This window comes from Archocentrus centrarchus, chromosome 13, assembly GCF_007364275.1.
Source record: "Archocentrus centrarchus isolate MPI-CPG fArcCen1 chromosome 13, fArcCen1, whole genome shotgun sequence".
NCBI lineage: Eukaryota > Metazoa > Chordata > Actinopteri > Cichliformes > Cichlidae > Archocentrus > Archocentrus centrarchus.
Genome location: NC_044358.1, coordinates 40,574,313 through 40,591,740, shown reverse-complemented (window position 1 = coordinate 40,591,740; position 17,428 = coordinate 40,574,313). Strand labels below are relative to the sequence as shown.

Sequence of the window (17,428 nt, the reverse complement as noted above, 5' to 3'; positions counted from 1 at the left end):
GATAAGGCTATGTATGACTCTTTCAAAGTCATAAGAAAGATAGGGGTTCACTTTAGCCAACGATCTCAACTCAATGTTATGCAGTCATCTGCCACCAGATGGAGCTGCAGCCCTGACATCGTCAAGAAACACCCTTCCTTCCTTCCATGCAACTCTGCCCCCCCCCACCACCACCACCACCACCATTTATGCACAAGCACAAGGATTTCCCGCAAAGTTTGTAAAAAGAAGCAAAAAAATTAAAAATGTGGACAAATGTGTTTGCGCCTTATAAAACTGGCCACAGCAAAGAGGAGGACACAGGAGGTAATTGAACACCTGCACAAGCATAAACGCCGGCAACAACATCGGCCACATATGTAGGTTACATTGTAGCTCTCTACAAAGACCCAGCACTGAAGTCTGAATCAGGGGTAAGCTGGAGGAGGAGGTTGGGGGAGGAAGAAAACGGATGTTTGTATTGTATTGAGTTTGTTGTGATGCGTGTCATGAATTGTACGAATTGAACGAGCATCGTTCATAATGCGCGGCACAATACGCCACACTTTTAAATCACAACTGATTTGTTTTTTGAATGTTATTTTTCTCATATTCAGTGATGGGTGATCATCATTTACAGTAACCTGTTTTCATAGATTCAGCAAGCTCTTTACAACAACCCATTCTTTCACAAATGTTTGTAAAGGCAGGCGGCATGGATATGTGCTTGGCTTTATACACCTGTAGTAATGAGGCTGAAAACACCTGAATTCAAAGATTAAGAGATGTGGCTCAATACTTTTGTCCATGGAGGATACGTGCTTTATGAAAAATGCTGCATGTATAGGAGATGTGTTTGTACCTGCTACTGGACAGGGTGCAGTCAATGGTGGGTCGCTTGGTCTTGGGAATGGAATAAAGTGGATAGCGATCACCGTGGCGAATCATCACATGGACAGAAAGCAGCTTGTAGTCAGCAGGACTGTGACCTGTCAGAGGAGACCATCTTCAGCATATTTCATATTTAAGTGCTCTAAAGAGGTGCCGCTTGAATATTCATTGTAGTTTCAACACTATTCTTCTGCTTTGATGATTTCTAATTACTTTCCAAGTGTTAAGACTGTGGTTAGATTAAAATGCACATGTTTGTGAGAGGGGATTCCCTGTTGCAGACATATGATAAGAAATTACAAAGCAGCAGCTATGTTAATTTTTTTTTTTTGTATCAACAACACAATCAATTTACAAAGTGTGACTCACAGCGACAAATACACAGAATTACCTCCCTCTGGAGTTTCTGGCATTCTCTACAGAGCTTTTCCCCATTTTCAGCCATTTGTTTTTGTTATATAGTCCAAAACTTTGCTGTTATGGTTCTCAGAGCTCTCATCAGCATCATTCTGAGACACCATGGGGCAATATTTTCAGTTATGAATTTCTCATAAATTCACTGTTCACAATGAGCCCAATGCCCAGTGGCAGACACAAGTAGCATGCAGCTGATAAACACAGTGTTACATTTTGCAGATAAAGAGCACTATTTTCTCAGTTGCTGATAGAGACCAAAAACAGAGCTAACAGGCAAGTACACATTAGCCTTATGTTCACTCATTGGGAGCTGTGTCTGGTTTTTAAAAAAAAAACAAAAAATATATGAATGATTTTCAAATATAAAAACTACACAATATCACAGTATCATTCAATTTAAAGCAAAAATGCTCTGCTCAGGCCATCAACTAAGGCTGGAGCTGGGAGCAACAAGAGATGCATCAAAGAAATTGGTCCGCTGTGAGTGCATGACTGTAAGTGAGTCATTTACAAGTCAAATAAGAAAGGAGACGCAGGGAAATGTGTGTCCTGGGGAACCATTCACCACCTTAAAACAAACAAAGCATGATTGCACGTCAATAACTTTAGATCTACACAGCTTAACAAATTTATTAGATGACAACCTAATGTAAGGGTTAAGCCACAGCATGATAGACGTCTATCACGCCGGCTCAAATTTAGGTATAAAAAGGTGAATTTGGTTTGTTATTTATCTTTAAAAAAAAAAAAAAAAAAGTTTTAAAACAAGTTTTTGACAGATTTAAATATTTGTGTTTTCTTGTCTTCATGACAGGTGGTCTAAAAAATTTGTTAAGCACTATAAACCTAAATGATGCAATTGATTTTTTTCCCCCTCTGGCAAGAAAACCACCATGCAGAGATAAACAGAGCAAAGTTCAATTAGTGGTTGGTTATGTAACTTGTCTCAAGTGGTGAAGGATATTTGTATGGTTGCCTCAGGCTGGAAGCTTGACGCTGCTGTGCTGTAGTGAGATGGTGCTGCAGCATTATGGATGATGCAATCCAGTGGAAACGAAAATTAACACATCCCTTGGGTACTGACACACTAAAGCTGACATTATTACTAAATTAAGGATTTTTATGCTGCCCATCAAATCTGCTTCTGATTCTTGCAAAAGGAGAACCGGCCTTAATTCTCTCACATAACCAAGCTCAAAATGACACATGGCATCAAGGTTTCTTGTGTTTATTTAGATCAGATTTTGTGTGTCGGTTTGTAGGTCTCACCCTCCCAGGCCTGTTCAGTGTGGTTGGGATTGTTGCAGTAACCATAAGCCTCAAATACAGGGTTGGGCTCCTGGGTGTGAGGCAGCGGGAACACTCGCTTTCTGCTCTTCCCCAGAGCCACCCCGGCACCTCCATCTGCAGCATGGAAAGGGCGCTCCTCCACTATGGGTGTGGTGGGGATCAAGTTCACTGTAGAAAAAAAACAGAATGACATAAGAAGAGCTATAAAGAGAGCTTCAAAAAAGAGATAAAGAGAAGGCAAATGATAAAATCAAGAAAAGGTATCATTGCGAGCAGCTTCACTGAGGGTATGCACGTACTTGATAACAGGCTAGCTGGTATGCAGAACTCTAAATTGTATTCTTTTGTTTTCTGCCAAAGTATCAAGATGAGGCTTTGCTTTTCCTCATTCGTCATGACAATCAATGTCTGTACAACATTTCACAGCAATCAAGTGTTTCCCATAGAATCAGATTCTATTTTTGGCAGTAGCTGGAGTGCACGTGCTTATGTGGGTCCCTGCAGGATGAGGGACTTTCTCAAGAAGCCAACTGAATGATTTCAAGGACCGCCACAACAGTGACCTGACCCACCAGCTGATAGGGAAATATTAAGTGCTGAACATATTACCATCTGCAGTAGCTTTACCATCTTAGCACTGGTAATAAGATGGAATCTGAAAGCTGGTAGCACAAGTTTCAAAAGGTTTTCATCTAATGATAAATAGAGGAGAAAAGTAAAAACACAAAATAATGGAGTTGCAAGCAACTGACATTTGAGAACATTATTTCCATCTCAGTTCATCTCCATGTCAACAGCTCTGTACCCTAAAACCCTCTCAGCGGTGCCACAGTGTTGCCTAGACACTGGTTGACCTGTGAACCCGTAGAGAAATGGTCCAATGAGAAGAGAGCTGCAGTGGGAACTGGAAAGAACATTTAAATAGATCCAACCCTGAAGAAAAAGAAGCTGAACCCATGTGCCCCCGTTGGTAAGTCAGGCATCCAAATCCCACTTATGTTTCTCACACACATACACGAAATCCAGGCTGGCAATTCAACTGTGTAAACATTACATCCTGCTGCAGAGAAAGAACGAGAGGCCCACTGCCTGCCTCATCATAAAAGACCTAATGAGTTCTCATTTCTCCGACTGAAATCACTGAAAGTAACAAGAGAGTGTAAACACTGTTATACACCGTCTTTTAATCTCATCTCCAGCTGGGCTTACAGACCCTACATTCTGTTCAAATATTCACGTATGTTTGTAAATCACACTAGTATTTGTGTCAGCTTTTTAATACTGTAATTTCAGATTGCCTTCTGCCTGCTTTATAGATTATAATAATACCTATAATGCCTTCACATCTTGACCAAAGCCCTCTGATTTGCCACTTTATTGAAATGTGCTATACAAATAAATTTGCCTCACATTCTTGTTCCCGTCATGATCTTTTCTATTTTTTCAACTGCCACATGCATTATTTTGGATGGTGTTATACAAGCCAAACACGCACATCCCGCAGTTGAAGGGGTGCAGGAACAAGGACGATATCAATGATAAAAGACAGTCCACACACCGAAACGCTCCTAGGAAAATATGTAATTGCCTTCAAGGTGAAGTAGCGTTTCGGTGTGTGGACTGTCTTTTTCCATTATTTTGGCTGGTGCCCAGCAAAACTGTCCAGGAACGACTCCATCCTTTACATTATCAGCCTCTGGAAGGAATAATTAAACATCTTTGCAGACCATCAATATGACCATTGTACATTAAATCTCACATATTATCTTAACAGGATTGAAATAATCCTTTAAAGACATTCATCAATTGCAAAGACCTCAGACTGTCACTTCTTTAAGCTATTCAAATGTGAGCTTTGGCTGCTGCTCTCTCACTCAATCTCAGAACAAGCTGTCAAAACTGGTAATGGTTCTTAGCAGGCATGTTACAACAATCATCTTCTAAGAGTTGTAGTACATAAATACCAAACAAGCGGATCCCATTAATGACAGTTCACAGAATGACTGAGAATATGTAAGAACAGTGATTTAATAAAGACAAAGCCATGTGTCTTTGTCTTATTAAATAAAAAGTAAAAGTCTTCATTTAAAGTTTTGAATTTGTACATAAACTTACCACAAATACAGAAGAAGAAAAGGTGAGCAGCAAGAGTGGAGACCATTTTGACGACAGTTCGGTAGCTTGAGGTCTGGCCACACACTGGAGCTCATTCATTACCATAACTTGGCCTCCTCCACTCACTGTGCCCCATGCTCTGCCCCCGCCCCCCCTACCCCTCACCTCCCAGCTACACACACACACACAAACACCAACACGTGCGCACACATACTTCTGCCTGGACAAACCAAACCTTTGGAGGCCAGCTCAGTCACAGTTGCCTCCACAATGGGGCTTTTGTTACTCCCTGCCCAACACTGTCAAGTGCATGCACAGAAATGGCAAAGAGCACACTGTAGATCTCTCTCTCTCACACACACACACACACACACACACACACACACACACACACACACACACACACACACACGACATAAATTCATGCAGACTTGCTAGACGTAATCAAACATTTTGGACTTCACATCCACCTCCGTTAGCTCTTAGAAGAGGGCTGCCTGACAGTGTTCAATAAAAGGTGACAACTCATTTCTCCATGTTTGCACAAACATGCACTGATCCTGACTCACAAACTCAGTGCTAAACAGTGTGCCCAGTTAATTCTTCCACCTCTGATTATATGTGAGGTCATCATTTTGCACACGCAGACACAGCTTGATTTTTACCTCAAGGCAAACAGGGGACTCTGCCTCAAAAATGCACACAAATAAATCTGTGTCAACTACAGCACCACAGTGATTATGGAGGTGTAACGATACTCAGAAAATGTGGCTTGGCCTGAAATTAAGAAGGTGGGTGCCCACTTAACGGTACTCGACTTGAGAGAATTCTGTACCGTCAGCACTGTTGTAACCCAAACCCAGTGGAAAAGATGGAGCAAATATTGACTCACGGTGCAGACATGAGCAGCTGCAGGCAGTCAGGCCTTGCTGCATCCTCACCTCATGTGTGGTGGACACAAATGGAGCAACAGTTATAACAGAAATCCAATCGAGAATGAAATCATTTACAACTGGAAGAGGCAGTGCTATGTGGCTTTACAAACAATCCACAGGGACAAAAAGCATATCTGAGCACAGATTAATTAAATGTAAGCCATGAGGATGTTAATCACTAATGTTCAGTTCAGTATTACAGCAAAAGCTTGTGATTTACTAGTAAGCTCCTGATTGCCCCGTATTAAAGGATCTGAGTCCTTTAATATGTAGTATGTAGTCAGATGTGTTTTGTTATTAGAGTGGCGCAGTAGCTCTTTGGTTAGCATTATTATATCAGTGTTAGTTTTCTCCATATGTTTCAGTTTCCACTAACAGAAAAAAAAAAAATGCTTTATTAGGTAAACTGGAAATGCTAAATCACCAGTAAATGCAGATGTGAGTGTTAGGTTCCTGTTGCACATACAGTCTGTTTTAGCTGGCCTTGTAGAAGGGGATGCAAGACTTGAACTTTAGGGGAAACTAAAGATTAAAACTGATCAACAAAGTCATCAGGATACATCATCTGATCTCTTACAGGCACCTCCGTCAGGTAAGTCTGCAGTGCAAAAACTCCACTCTGAAGAACACGTCTATGTGTATAGATGTGGATATGTCTCCATAAAATGTCTATTTAAACAACCTAATAAGACCAGTTTTGTACTTAGACCATGCCACTAGCGTGACATGCACGGCTGCCATGTTCTAGCAATCGAAGCACAGTGACAGGCAACTCTTTGGCTGGATGCTGTTTTATAACCGTCACAGTTCATCAGCTCTGAATGACTCAGTATAGTTACAGGATTTGGCAGAAAAACTGTGCACTAATCCTGCATAAGATTCTGAATAACTGTATTTACAATTTATGCTAAAGTCATATGTGCACTAGCACAAATCACTGAGGGTGGACTGCTTTGGCTTCAAAGGACAAATAAACTGCATCTCCTGTGGCAGTTTCAGTCTTGCTTGATTGCTTGCTTGACTAAGTCTGTTAACTCCAGGCCAAACAAACCACACTATGTGGGGGAAAAGCCCCACAGGTTATAAACCATATCAGACATACGGGTACTGTAAGTGTACTGGTCTGTCAGTGTGTTACTCCTATGACAGACTGGCACCAGTCCAGAAACCTGCATTTTGCCAAATGCATGCTGGGATGCTTTTCTGCTCATGCAATCTGGCACAAAATAAGCAATACAGAGAGCTGATGGATAGTGAGGGGATACTCTCATTATTTCCTCCAGCTAATATGTCTGAACAGTGCAGACAGTTGGTCTGCAATAGGCCACTTTAATAATTAGTGAACCCATTTAATTTAGTATGCTTGACAGTTGAATAGCTTTGCATTAAAAATGTAAGCTGCACCACAGTTTGTCTTTATTGCACATCTATACTATATCTATTCTCATTTGTATAGTGCCCTTCAGTAATTTGAGCTGTTTCGTTGAGGATGAGTAATGGTGTAGAAATGTTGGCAGGAAAGACTGAACGTCATCTGTAAAGTCAGTATTTTCAGTCTAAATGTTTGTTACACATTTGCAGCAAGCTGGCTGTATCACTCTTGAAATCCAATCTCATCAAAATACATCAGCCTGTTTTACTGCAGGCTACTAAACAGCCCCACGCCCAACACATACATCTGTATAGAAGGATGGATTTTCTGTCCACCCAATCTAATGGAATTTTTAGGATCAACTAGTTTCAAGAAGTTGAAAAAGGCAACTAGACTTCTTTGAATTTCTATGAAGACGTTTCACCTCTTATCCAAGAATGAAAGAGTGACCTTCGTCCTTTAGAGGATGTCAGTGTTCACATTTTGGATCAGGAAGATGGTTGAAAGAGGAGTAAAAGAAGCCAGCTATGTCCACTGTGAACGACTCTCCAGTTTTAGAACTGAAGAAGCCTCTTGGATAAGAGGTGAAACCAGCACTGGGTGTTTTGGCTCTACAAAAGGCCACATAGACAGCCCAGCTGCTTGTAGACAATAGGCAGACAAAACGTATTTTTTTCCTGATCTGGACAGCTGGTTTAGAAAATTATGTGAGATTAGAACGTCAGCTTTGGATGGCAATGCCGAGCACCCTTGGTTCTATGATCACAGACCTCAGAATTAAGAATTGCAGCATTAACACATTTTTATGTAGTTTTACGCTCCCCTCCAAAAGTACCAAGCCTGTGACCCCCTGACATCACTAAAACTTTTGCATTCTTCTTTTGTGATGCTTTTCCAGGCTTTCACCACAGCCTCTTTCAGTTGTTGTCCAATAAATATTAAAAGCCTATAACTAAAATAAATGCAGGTGTAGCTGTAATCAAAGGACAAAACTACTCATAGAGGCCAAAGTGTTTGTTTACATGTCACTTCTGCTTACATGATAATGTTGCTAACAGTTATCTTTAGAGTCTACTATGATAAAAGTGGCAGCTTGGCAGATGCTGCTTTTAGTAGTGTATCATTACTGACTACATGGCTCTGCCTTTTACGTTTTTCCATTTCTATTTTGAAGTCCAGCAAAACAAAGACATATTTTACTTTCTTTTCTTTTTTTTTGTTTTTAATTATTCCAAAGCTTTTGCTGGTTCTCTTTTATTTGTTTGCACAGCTTTTCTGCCAACAAAATGCAAATGCAACTGCACTCACATAACTGTGGCATTCACTCCAAATGGGCCCATTCACTCAGTTTGTTTCTCAGGCTACATTTGAGAGGGAATGATGATCAGCAGCTTATCATAGTAAAAGGGCAAAGTTTTTAAATGGTACAATAGCAGAAGACAACAAACAGAGCCTTAAGCTACATCACATTTCACATTTTTTAGCCTTTAAATACATTTTTTGTGTGTACTTTGAGTGTCCAGGAGTGCAGAAAATTTACATTTATTCTCTCCCGGTGCTGCGTAGATATCTTTATATTCTTTTTGGGTCATATTTTTCAGTCTGTTTAGTTTTCTCTATTCCCTGATACATTTTCTTGTCTATTACGTCACACTATCTGCTGTGGAACTGCTAAACAAGGTCATGGACTTCCGGCTAACCAATTTCGTGAATCCGCCATTTTTTTCCTCGCAGCGATTTTGTAGTCCAAGTTCAGTTATGCCGAAGTTGCAAGTAGACAAGTCAAAATGTTCATATTAACCTACACGATTCCTTACATCACCCCCCGGCATCTGAGCCTCTTTGAAGTGCCTGTTTCTCTGCCGCTAGATAATCGTATCGCTGCTATCAAACTACAAAAATGGCTGAACGGGGTAGATTGGAACACTCTGCGACCTGGAGGGGGGCAGGGCGTGAAATGTCTCATTTAAAAAGACCACACCAAAATGCGCTGCTCTAAGACGCGCCTCAGAACAGGTGTAAATAATGAGGAATTCAGGCCAAAATATTGCAGTTCTACTTTATATAGACCACAAGTGAATGGTTTACATATGAAAAAGAAGGATTTCAAAGCATGATATGTCCCCTTTAAAGAAATAAAATGTAGGATGTACAATCTCATTGTACATCCTGTATAATGACAATAAAGGCATACTATTCTATTAGTATTGCCATAGGAAATGCATAACTTTGCAAATTTGTGTTTGGTCAATTATTTCTTTGTTGTAACAATGCTTCTTGGCAATACATCTTATACTGTTGCGCCCATGAAAAATCTTCTCTGCCAATGACAAACAGCTTATGCTGCTAATGACTCTTGTCTTGAGCTTCTGGTACCCCAGGGGCTGACAATCAGGTTTGACATCACTGAAGGCAATTTCAATGCAGAGAGATATCAAGATGAGATTCTGCAACCAGTGGCAATCCCATATCTCCACAGTCTGGGAACAAACACTAAGATGACAAGGCTCGCCCTCACAGAGCAGGGTTTAATCAGAGACTACCTCCAGAATTTGGGAGTGGAGAAGATGGAATGGCCTGCCTGCAATCCTGACCTCAACCCCAGTGAACACTTGTGGGATCAGCTTTGCCATGGTGCTCATGACAGATTGACCAACACAAAACACTTTGGCTGACTTGTGACAAATGCTGGTTGAAGAATGGGATGCCATCCCACAGCAGTGTGTGACCAAGCTGGTGACCAGCATGAGGAGGAGGTGCCAGGCTGTTGTGGCTGTGTATGGTTCTTCCACATGCTCCCAGTTTGTTAAATGAATCAATAGTTAAACTGCAAATATGCCTTGCTTCTTCAGACTTCAATCATCCAACCCATTAAATAACACCAACACATGGAAGTGCTTGTATGAATGTGAGTGCATGGGTAAATGTAAAAAACGTGTTGTGTAGGCGCTTTGAGTGCTCTGACTGAGTAGAAAAGCGCTATATAAGAGCTAGTCCATTTACCATTTACCATTTACCAAACAGGAATCAATGGCAGAATAAGCTGTTTATAAGTAATAAGCCAAGATTTGGTAAGTTTTTCATGGGTGCAACCCACATACTCAACTCTGCTGCTCAATCCACAAATACATTGTCCCTACAAATGTGGCTCCATTTAAGGGAAATAAACAGACTTTCCAATGGTCTACGATTTATTGCCAAAAAGCATTGTTACAACAAAGAAATAATCAACCAAACACAAATTTCCTTACTTTGTGTGCTAAGTTTAGTTCTCAAAGAGTGCTAGACCAGAGATTTTCCAGCTGGTGTCCAGCTCAGAGGATACAGAGATTGATGGCGTTGAAAACCACACTAAGACTAAGTGCAACGGTGGAGTCACAGTTCATTGTAAGCTGCTCTGGTAAGTTTTGTTTCAGTGGCTCTGGAAATAGATTGTAATGAAAGGATTACTGTTGTATATGTGGAATGGAAATTGCTGGAAAACAATGATTTGGAGAACACATAAAAAGAAGAGAAGGATAGAGACTGGGCTATAATTAGAGACACTGGATGAGGGTGTGGTTTCTTATGACGATAAGATTATAGAGCAGAATCAGCGGTTACATTACATACAGGTAATATTCAGAAAGCCAAGTGGGGTGTCAAGTGCAATCTCTTCACAAGATTTCTAACATCATTTTCTCTAGCATTGCATGTATTGGTTGCTCAAAGATATATCCAGATTATACTTATACACCACCTCTGTCGCTGCTAGTGACTGCAGGGAAGGAATGTGAGAAATGTGGAGAGAGGAATTTGTTAAATGCTTGGATCTCTGCCTATTAAATACTTAAGGACACTCATTGGTAGATTATTGCTTCCAAAATAAGACAAGTGGTGCCCCTTCCTGTTAAAACACAGGAAAGAAGCTTTAAGTCTTTTTTGATCTGTCCAAACAGCACTTTGTTTGAAGGGTATACATATGAGACTTTCTTTTATCATTGAGTAAACCTCACAGACAACCTACCTTTCTTCTCCTTGTATATCCTCTCACGGCAGTTCTCGCTAACATAATCCACTGACTCTAGAAGCACTTAAATCTCATGAAGCTCTGCATCACCTTTCTTTCACTAATGCTGCTTACATCTCAAAATAGATTACTTTCTGTTCTCTCTGGAGTGCCCCTGAACACTGTCATCACTGTCCTCTGGGAGTTTCTCATGTGTCAGTCAGCATGGCGATCACCCCACCACCACCTTTGCCTGCAGTGTTCTAAGCCATGTATTGGTTTTAATTTGAGGTAGCCAGGAGCCAGAGGGCCTCATTTACTCTGCCATCAATCATCCTCAGTCAGTCTGTCTCTCATCATAATGGTCAACAGACAACAATAAACATTAGGATGGCTTTTTCTCAAAAGCAGGCTGGGGGGGTAAGACAGAAGAGCAGAAGTGGAGCAGATGAACAGGCTACTGAGCAATAGCAGAAAAGTGGAACAAAAACAGAAGCTGACCATCTATTAAACATGAGGAGAAAATCCCTCATGCTTTCCTAGCATGCTTTTCCTGGATAATGGCTCAATTCTTTTTCTATTTGTGATGAATAAATGATGACAGCAGCTTTTCTCCAACCGTAGCACTGATCAAAAAAGGTCTGTGAGGGCAGTTTTAAACATAAACAGTGGTCTTGGGAGGATTACTACTTGTGAGCTTAACTACAGGTCTTTTTGCCCTCAGACTGTGTGTTTTGCCATGCTCCTTCCAACTATGACACTACTGTAATTTCTGCTTTGTCTGTCTTTGTTTGGGTGGCTCTTTCCTCTCATCTCCAAGGCATGCTTTGTTCTTTCCCAGTCGTCTGTCACATGGATATAAGCATCAGTTAGCCTGGCATTCTTTAGACTGCTGCTTGATCTTAATAGATACTGTTACATAGATGAGGAGCTTGTGGATTTAAGTTGCTAACATGGACTTCACTGGGACTCCTCCAGTGAAGTCCATGTTTGCATTCCTTCAAGTTCAAATCCTGTTTGCTAGCAAGAGTTTATCAAACAGCAGAGAGAGCTCATAGTCCAGAATACAGAGAGATACAGCATGCCAGGTGTTGTCCAGAATGGATGTCGGTTCACATCTGCAGCGCTTCTGGCCAGCCGTCCGTGTAAACACTGTAAAATATCTGGCCACCATCCATCTGTAGTGAGTGAAGGTTATCAGTCTGCTGTTTACCTCAGTGGTCAATATGCCAGGTGAGAAGTGTCCGTGCCTCTTTACTTGGAGGAGGCTGCAAAAGGAGTCTGATACGAGCTGATGAGTCAGCTCACTTCTGACCAATGACAGAGATACTGTAAGTGCTGCTGTTAGCTGGCATTAGTGAAACTTTCATTGAAGTGGATCTAACATTGTTGAACTTGGACACTTAGCAAATAAACTCATATGATGTGAGAATGTAATCAAACTGTTTATCAAAGGGAAAGGGTGATTTTTAGGACACTCAAGCCTAACATTAGCTGGCATAATGTTAGCTTATAATCAGCTGTTGTTGTTGTTAGCCGGCTTGATGTCCGGAGATGGGAGGGTCGCATGTCTAATCTGCTGACAATAAGTAAATGTGACAATGAATAAACATGTTTATGCACGTTTTCGTGTGCTCCTGACTTCAGTTCAGGAGATGAGGCTTGAGGTGAGGAGGAAGAAGCTGAGAGAGCAGCGGTGGGAGAGGTTGATCAAGAAGAAAAGGAGAAATACACAATGAGAACCATGAAAATATACATGGTGTGACACAAGAGCTAAATATCAGCTACTAACCACAGTAAATGTCATTCCATTTGCCAGAACACAGTCAACAAAGCTGATATTGTCTGATATATTAGTGCATCCCTACTCTAAGACACAATGTAAATACTTAGACATTGTTGGAGTTATGGAGTGGTGTCTAGGGCTGAGCATTTTACAAAGGGGGAAATAACAGTGCAGGAGACAAGAGCGGGACTGATAGCAAGACATTAATATTACCTTATACAGCATCTTCCTCTAACATGCTCAAGCACACATTATTATGTGAAAGAGGGGGAGGGAGGCAAAGATGGCTGGAAAAAACAGATCCTATTTAGGGTCCCAAAGTGCAAACACTAGATAAGCAAGAGTGAGAGCCTACTTGTTCATGCCTTCTTTTCCCACAGATTCATCTCCAATCTTGTGTGCCAATAAAGGCAACACAACAGGAGCAATAAAGGAGAAGTAAAAGATTTCAGCACCCATCTTACATTTGAGTTTTTTTTAAGAGGACAGTATGTTAAAACAGCTGATGAAGGACAGCTCAGGAGATTTTAAAGTCCAAAATACCCACTCTGTGAATTGGACCATAATCCTGCGAGTTTGATTTATGGCAGTCTAATCCTTTCGCTTGTCCAGACACAAACTTGCGATCGCTATTAACACTTGTGCTGCTTCGGGGTTTCCAGGAAGCCAGCACAAAACAGCTTTGCCATTTGCTCAGCACACCCCATCTGCTTCATCAACCAGCAATTTTCCCTTCTCACCAGCAAGGCCTGCAAATCAAATCCAGAGGAGGGAAGCTTGCCTCCTTTTACAGAGTGCTGGTTTCCTTGCATTCTCTGTGGCCGGCAGGGATATGCTATCTAGACAATACCTGAAGGGGATGCTGAACAATGACTTGATTGAGAAAAGACACAACTGAGTACACCTAGGCATTCCAGAGCAGATGTGAGGGGGGACACAGCATCCACAGAGGGCCACTGTTAGTGCTGGTTATTAATAGAAAGTCAGTGGGGGATTCAGCTTTGTTTAGATACAAAAGGGGTCTCCTGAATAGGACAGGAATGACAGGATATGCTTGTGTGAAAACAAACCCACACGCAAACAGAAAAACAAATAACAGAAGCAACTCAAACAAGAAAATAGTAAGGGTGCAACATCCTCTAAAAACCACAGTGCAGTTCATACCTCAACATCCCCCCCAAAAAAAGAAAAATCATTAATTTCACTCATTACCTGAATGAACTGGTGAAAGCTATAATGTTCATTACCTGAAAATTACAGCTTTCACCAGACTCACATGCTTTGATCAGGCATTAACAGCTGCACATGGGGATCACGATACATGAAGATGGATCGAGAGACGGTTAAAGCAGCTGAACTGAGAACATTTGGGGGGAAAAAAAAGTGTACTTACAGAACTGGAGGCTCAGGCTGAGGATGGCCAGCGCTGCCCCGCCCACCACCACGAGGAGGAGGAAGCGGTTACGAGCCAGCATCTTGTCATGTGATCGGTGTGGACCGATCCGTCAGCCATAAAGACTACGGCCCATCTCCTGCAGTCTGGACACAGAGCCAGGGAGCAATTTCAAGAAATCTGACTGTTTGCTGATTGCCTTACGTTTTTTTTTTTTTTTTTTTTTTTAAATCTAGCCTGTGTGTGTGTGTGTGTGTGTGTGTGTGTGTGTGTGTGTGTGTGTGTGTGTGTGTGTGTGTGTGTGTGTGTGAGAGAGTCAACAAAGGGCCAATCTACTCACTAGAAGTATTTTTTTTTTCTGTTTCTAGGTGTTTTATGGGTATTTCTTCACAATGAACTGAGTCACAATGAATCTTAACATCTGTGCATTACATATTACTGGATTATAACAATGTAAACATCCATCCTGCATTACATCCTGCTCCATTTGAAGCAATATGCTAACAATAAGCTGCTTAAAGCTACAGCTTTCTGCTTGTGTTTCACAATGTTTCAAATGTTCCAAACATATCACCAGAGTAAGGTTTGCCACCCTTTGTGTCATGAAGTTCACAGATCAAATACATTTGACCACGCATGTAACAAACCTTGATGAATGAAGCACAGCTCACTAAAAGACGACTCTTAATAAGAACATGAGCCATTCTGACACAAGATCCAGACAGTTTTAGGAGAATCTGAGTGCGCGTCAGATGTGTTCTCACTGCTGGAAATCCTCCATGTTGTTCATGTGAGGGTGCTAACTGGACAGAGTGTGCAGGAGCTGAAAACACAACGTCCACTCACTTGTCGTGAATTCACACCAGACAACCACATTTGTCTGTCACATCAACTTTGTACAAGGAAGCTGGCAGGTTAAAAAAATAAATAAAAACAAAATAAATAAATGAAAAAGAGCTATGCTTTTCTAAACTGGAGTTTGAAAGCCGTGCTGCAAGACCTATAGTGTTCTGGAGAAAAACATAATGCACAAGTAAAGCGGTTTGGTGAAAGTACAGACATTTTCACCAAATTCTTTAAAATAATAAATGAGTACTACCCAGAGCACTCCATAAAACTAATTCATACAGAAGGAAGATTCAGCAGTGATTAAATAATAACATATCTTCTTTCAGTTGCTCCCTTTGGGATAGCCCTCTGGCATGTCCTCCTTCACGACATCCATGAATCTTCTCTGTGGTCTTCCTCTTTTTCTCCTGCCTGGCAGCTCCATCTACAACATCCTTTATCCAATATGTCCTGCTCTGCACACATCAAAAACCATCTCAACCTTGCTTCTCTATCTTTGTCTCAACCTGAGCTGTCCCTGTGATATGCTCATTTCAAATCTTCTCCATTCTGATCACTCCAAACAAATAACTTTGCATCTTCAGCTCTGCCATGTTTCTTTTTGCCAGTGCTACTGTCTCCAAACCATACATCTTCCCTTTCACTCTTGCTGCTATCCTTCTGTCACACATCACGGCACTGACACTCATCTCCACCCACTCCACCCTGCCTTCACTCTCTTCTTGAGCTCTCTTGTGCACTGTCCATTGCTTTGGCTTGTTGACCCCAGCTATTTAAATTCATCTACCTTCGCTGCTTCTTGCATCTTCACCTTTCCACCTGTTATACATGTCCTGCACCACCCTCACATACTTCTCTGCCACTCCTGACGTCCTCATGCAGTACCACAGCTCCTCTCTCTCGTGTTCTCCATTCATGAGCTCCTCAAAGTACTCCTTCCATCTTGTTAGTAGTACATTTCCATCTCTAGCCTTACCCTGAAGGGCTGCACATCCTTTCCAGCTCAATCTCTCTGCCTAGCCAATTGATACAAATCCTTTTCTGTTTCACTCACATGTACAGAACTATGGCTGTGTTCCGTTTCCCACCATAAACCTGCACATGTACTGTACATGCCTGTGCAGAGGCTGCTGGTTGGAAACCAGAAACACATGAGAGGAACAAACTGAGGCTGCAATAAATGCAGCCCTGCACAATAAACCCTACCATTAGATGGTCTAAAAATATTCCCAGCCGAGAGTAGTAAAGCCTACGTCTAGCCAAGGTACAGTAAAACGATGCTTCAGGCGACTGATGTGTGTGCTCACCAACCCGCAGTTTCAGGATGCACCAACATCAAACTCCAGTAAAATTGTTGACAGTTAAACGATGTGGTACTTAATGTTTCGGCATATATAAAAATAAATAAGATGTGGAACTATACATTAGATTTAGCTGCTTGCTATCGCATCTCTTTTAAAATGAACAGTAGAGGTCTATTTTAAGTTACTAGGGTGCTACTTTGCACACTGCTTTCATGTAGCATTCAAAGAACTGAAAAGAAAGGTGTCAAATATTATTCGAGGTATCTGGTGTCCCGCTTTAACTAACAGAAAAGAAAAAGAAGGGTCTGTCAGCGTTAGTTAACTAGTTAGCTAACATTTAGCTAGCTGGCGTTCATTAATCTTTCATGTTCCCTGAGCGGTACCGCTAACTGCTGTACGGACCGTACGGCACTCTGCCGGAGTCATGACTGCTACTGTGACACTCCACTTCCTTTACTTTATTTTTCGATACTTGTTGCTTCAAAGCGTAGGACACAGGGGAGGTTATCACGTTAATGTGTAGCTTTGTGTTACCGAGCATGCAAATTAAGTTGCCACATCAACAATCCAACTTGCTGAAAAAGACCAACAAGAAAACACTAATTGTATATTTCCAAACAGAAACAATAATTAACAAATTAATATTTTTTTCTTTTACTCCCTTACCTGGAAGAAGTGACACTGCCAGAGCCACGGAGAATAGGGTCACACACTTGAATCCAGCGCTTCGGTGTCTGCAATACGACCGACCGTCGGAGACGTCCAGAGACCGGCGGCAAGTCAGACTGAGGCACAGCAAGACTTCCTGTAAGAATTTTCAAAATAAAACAGTAAACATCCTGCCACATTTCGCACATCAATTACGGGATCAGTTACGTACTTTATTTTTAGAAACAAGCTTTTCAGTTTTTTTTAATTCATTTGAATCTTGACAGCACAACAACTACGGTAAATATGTTATGAATGATTGAAAGGTACATCACAGCTAAAATAATCCTTTTTTTTTCTTAGAACGAAAACCTGATTGGTTTCCGGCATTACTTTAGTTTTCTTTCTGACTTAACAAATCTAAAAGCCAGCCAAATACCAACCTGACTGCGCCATCTACT

The 17,428-nt window shown here is 41.3% G+C and overlaps 1 protein-coding gene across 2 annotated transcripts in view; it reads right to left on the bottom strand.

Annotated features, from left to right (window-relative positions):
- pxylp1 (2-phosphoxylose phosphatase 1) overlaps nucleotides 1-17,103 on the bottom strand; it is a 43,348-nt gene extending 26,245 nt beyond the window's left edge. Inside the window, exons 1-4 of one of the 2 annotated variants that reach the window (XM_030743473.1) lie at nucleotides 16,986-17,103; nucleotides 14,167-14,312; nucleotides 2,557-2,745; nucleotides 842-968 (exon numbers count right to left, since the gene is read on the bottom strand). In XM_030743473.1, coding sequence (XP_030599333.1) covers nucleotides 842-968; nucleotides 2,557-2,745; nucleotides 14,167-14,248 — 398 coding nt within the window. In that variant the 5' untranslated portion in view covers nucleotides 14,249-14,312; nucleotides 16,986-17,103. Of the gene's footprint in view, nucleotides 1-841; nucleotides 969-2,556; nucleotides 2,746-4,692; nucleotides 4,765-14,166; nucleotides 14,313-16,985 lie in introns of those variants that run through there. The other variant, XM_030743474.1, reaches the window with a different exon arrangement.
- Between the last annotated feature and the right edge of the window lie 325 nt (nucleotides 17,104-17,428).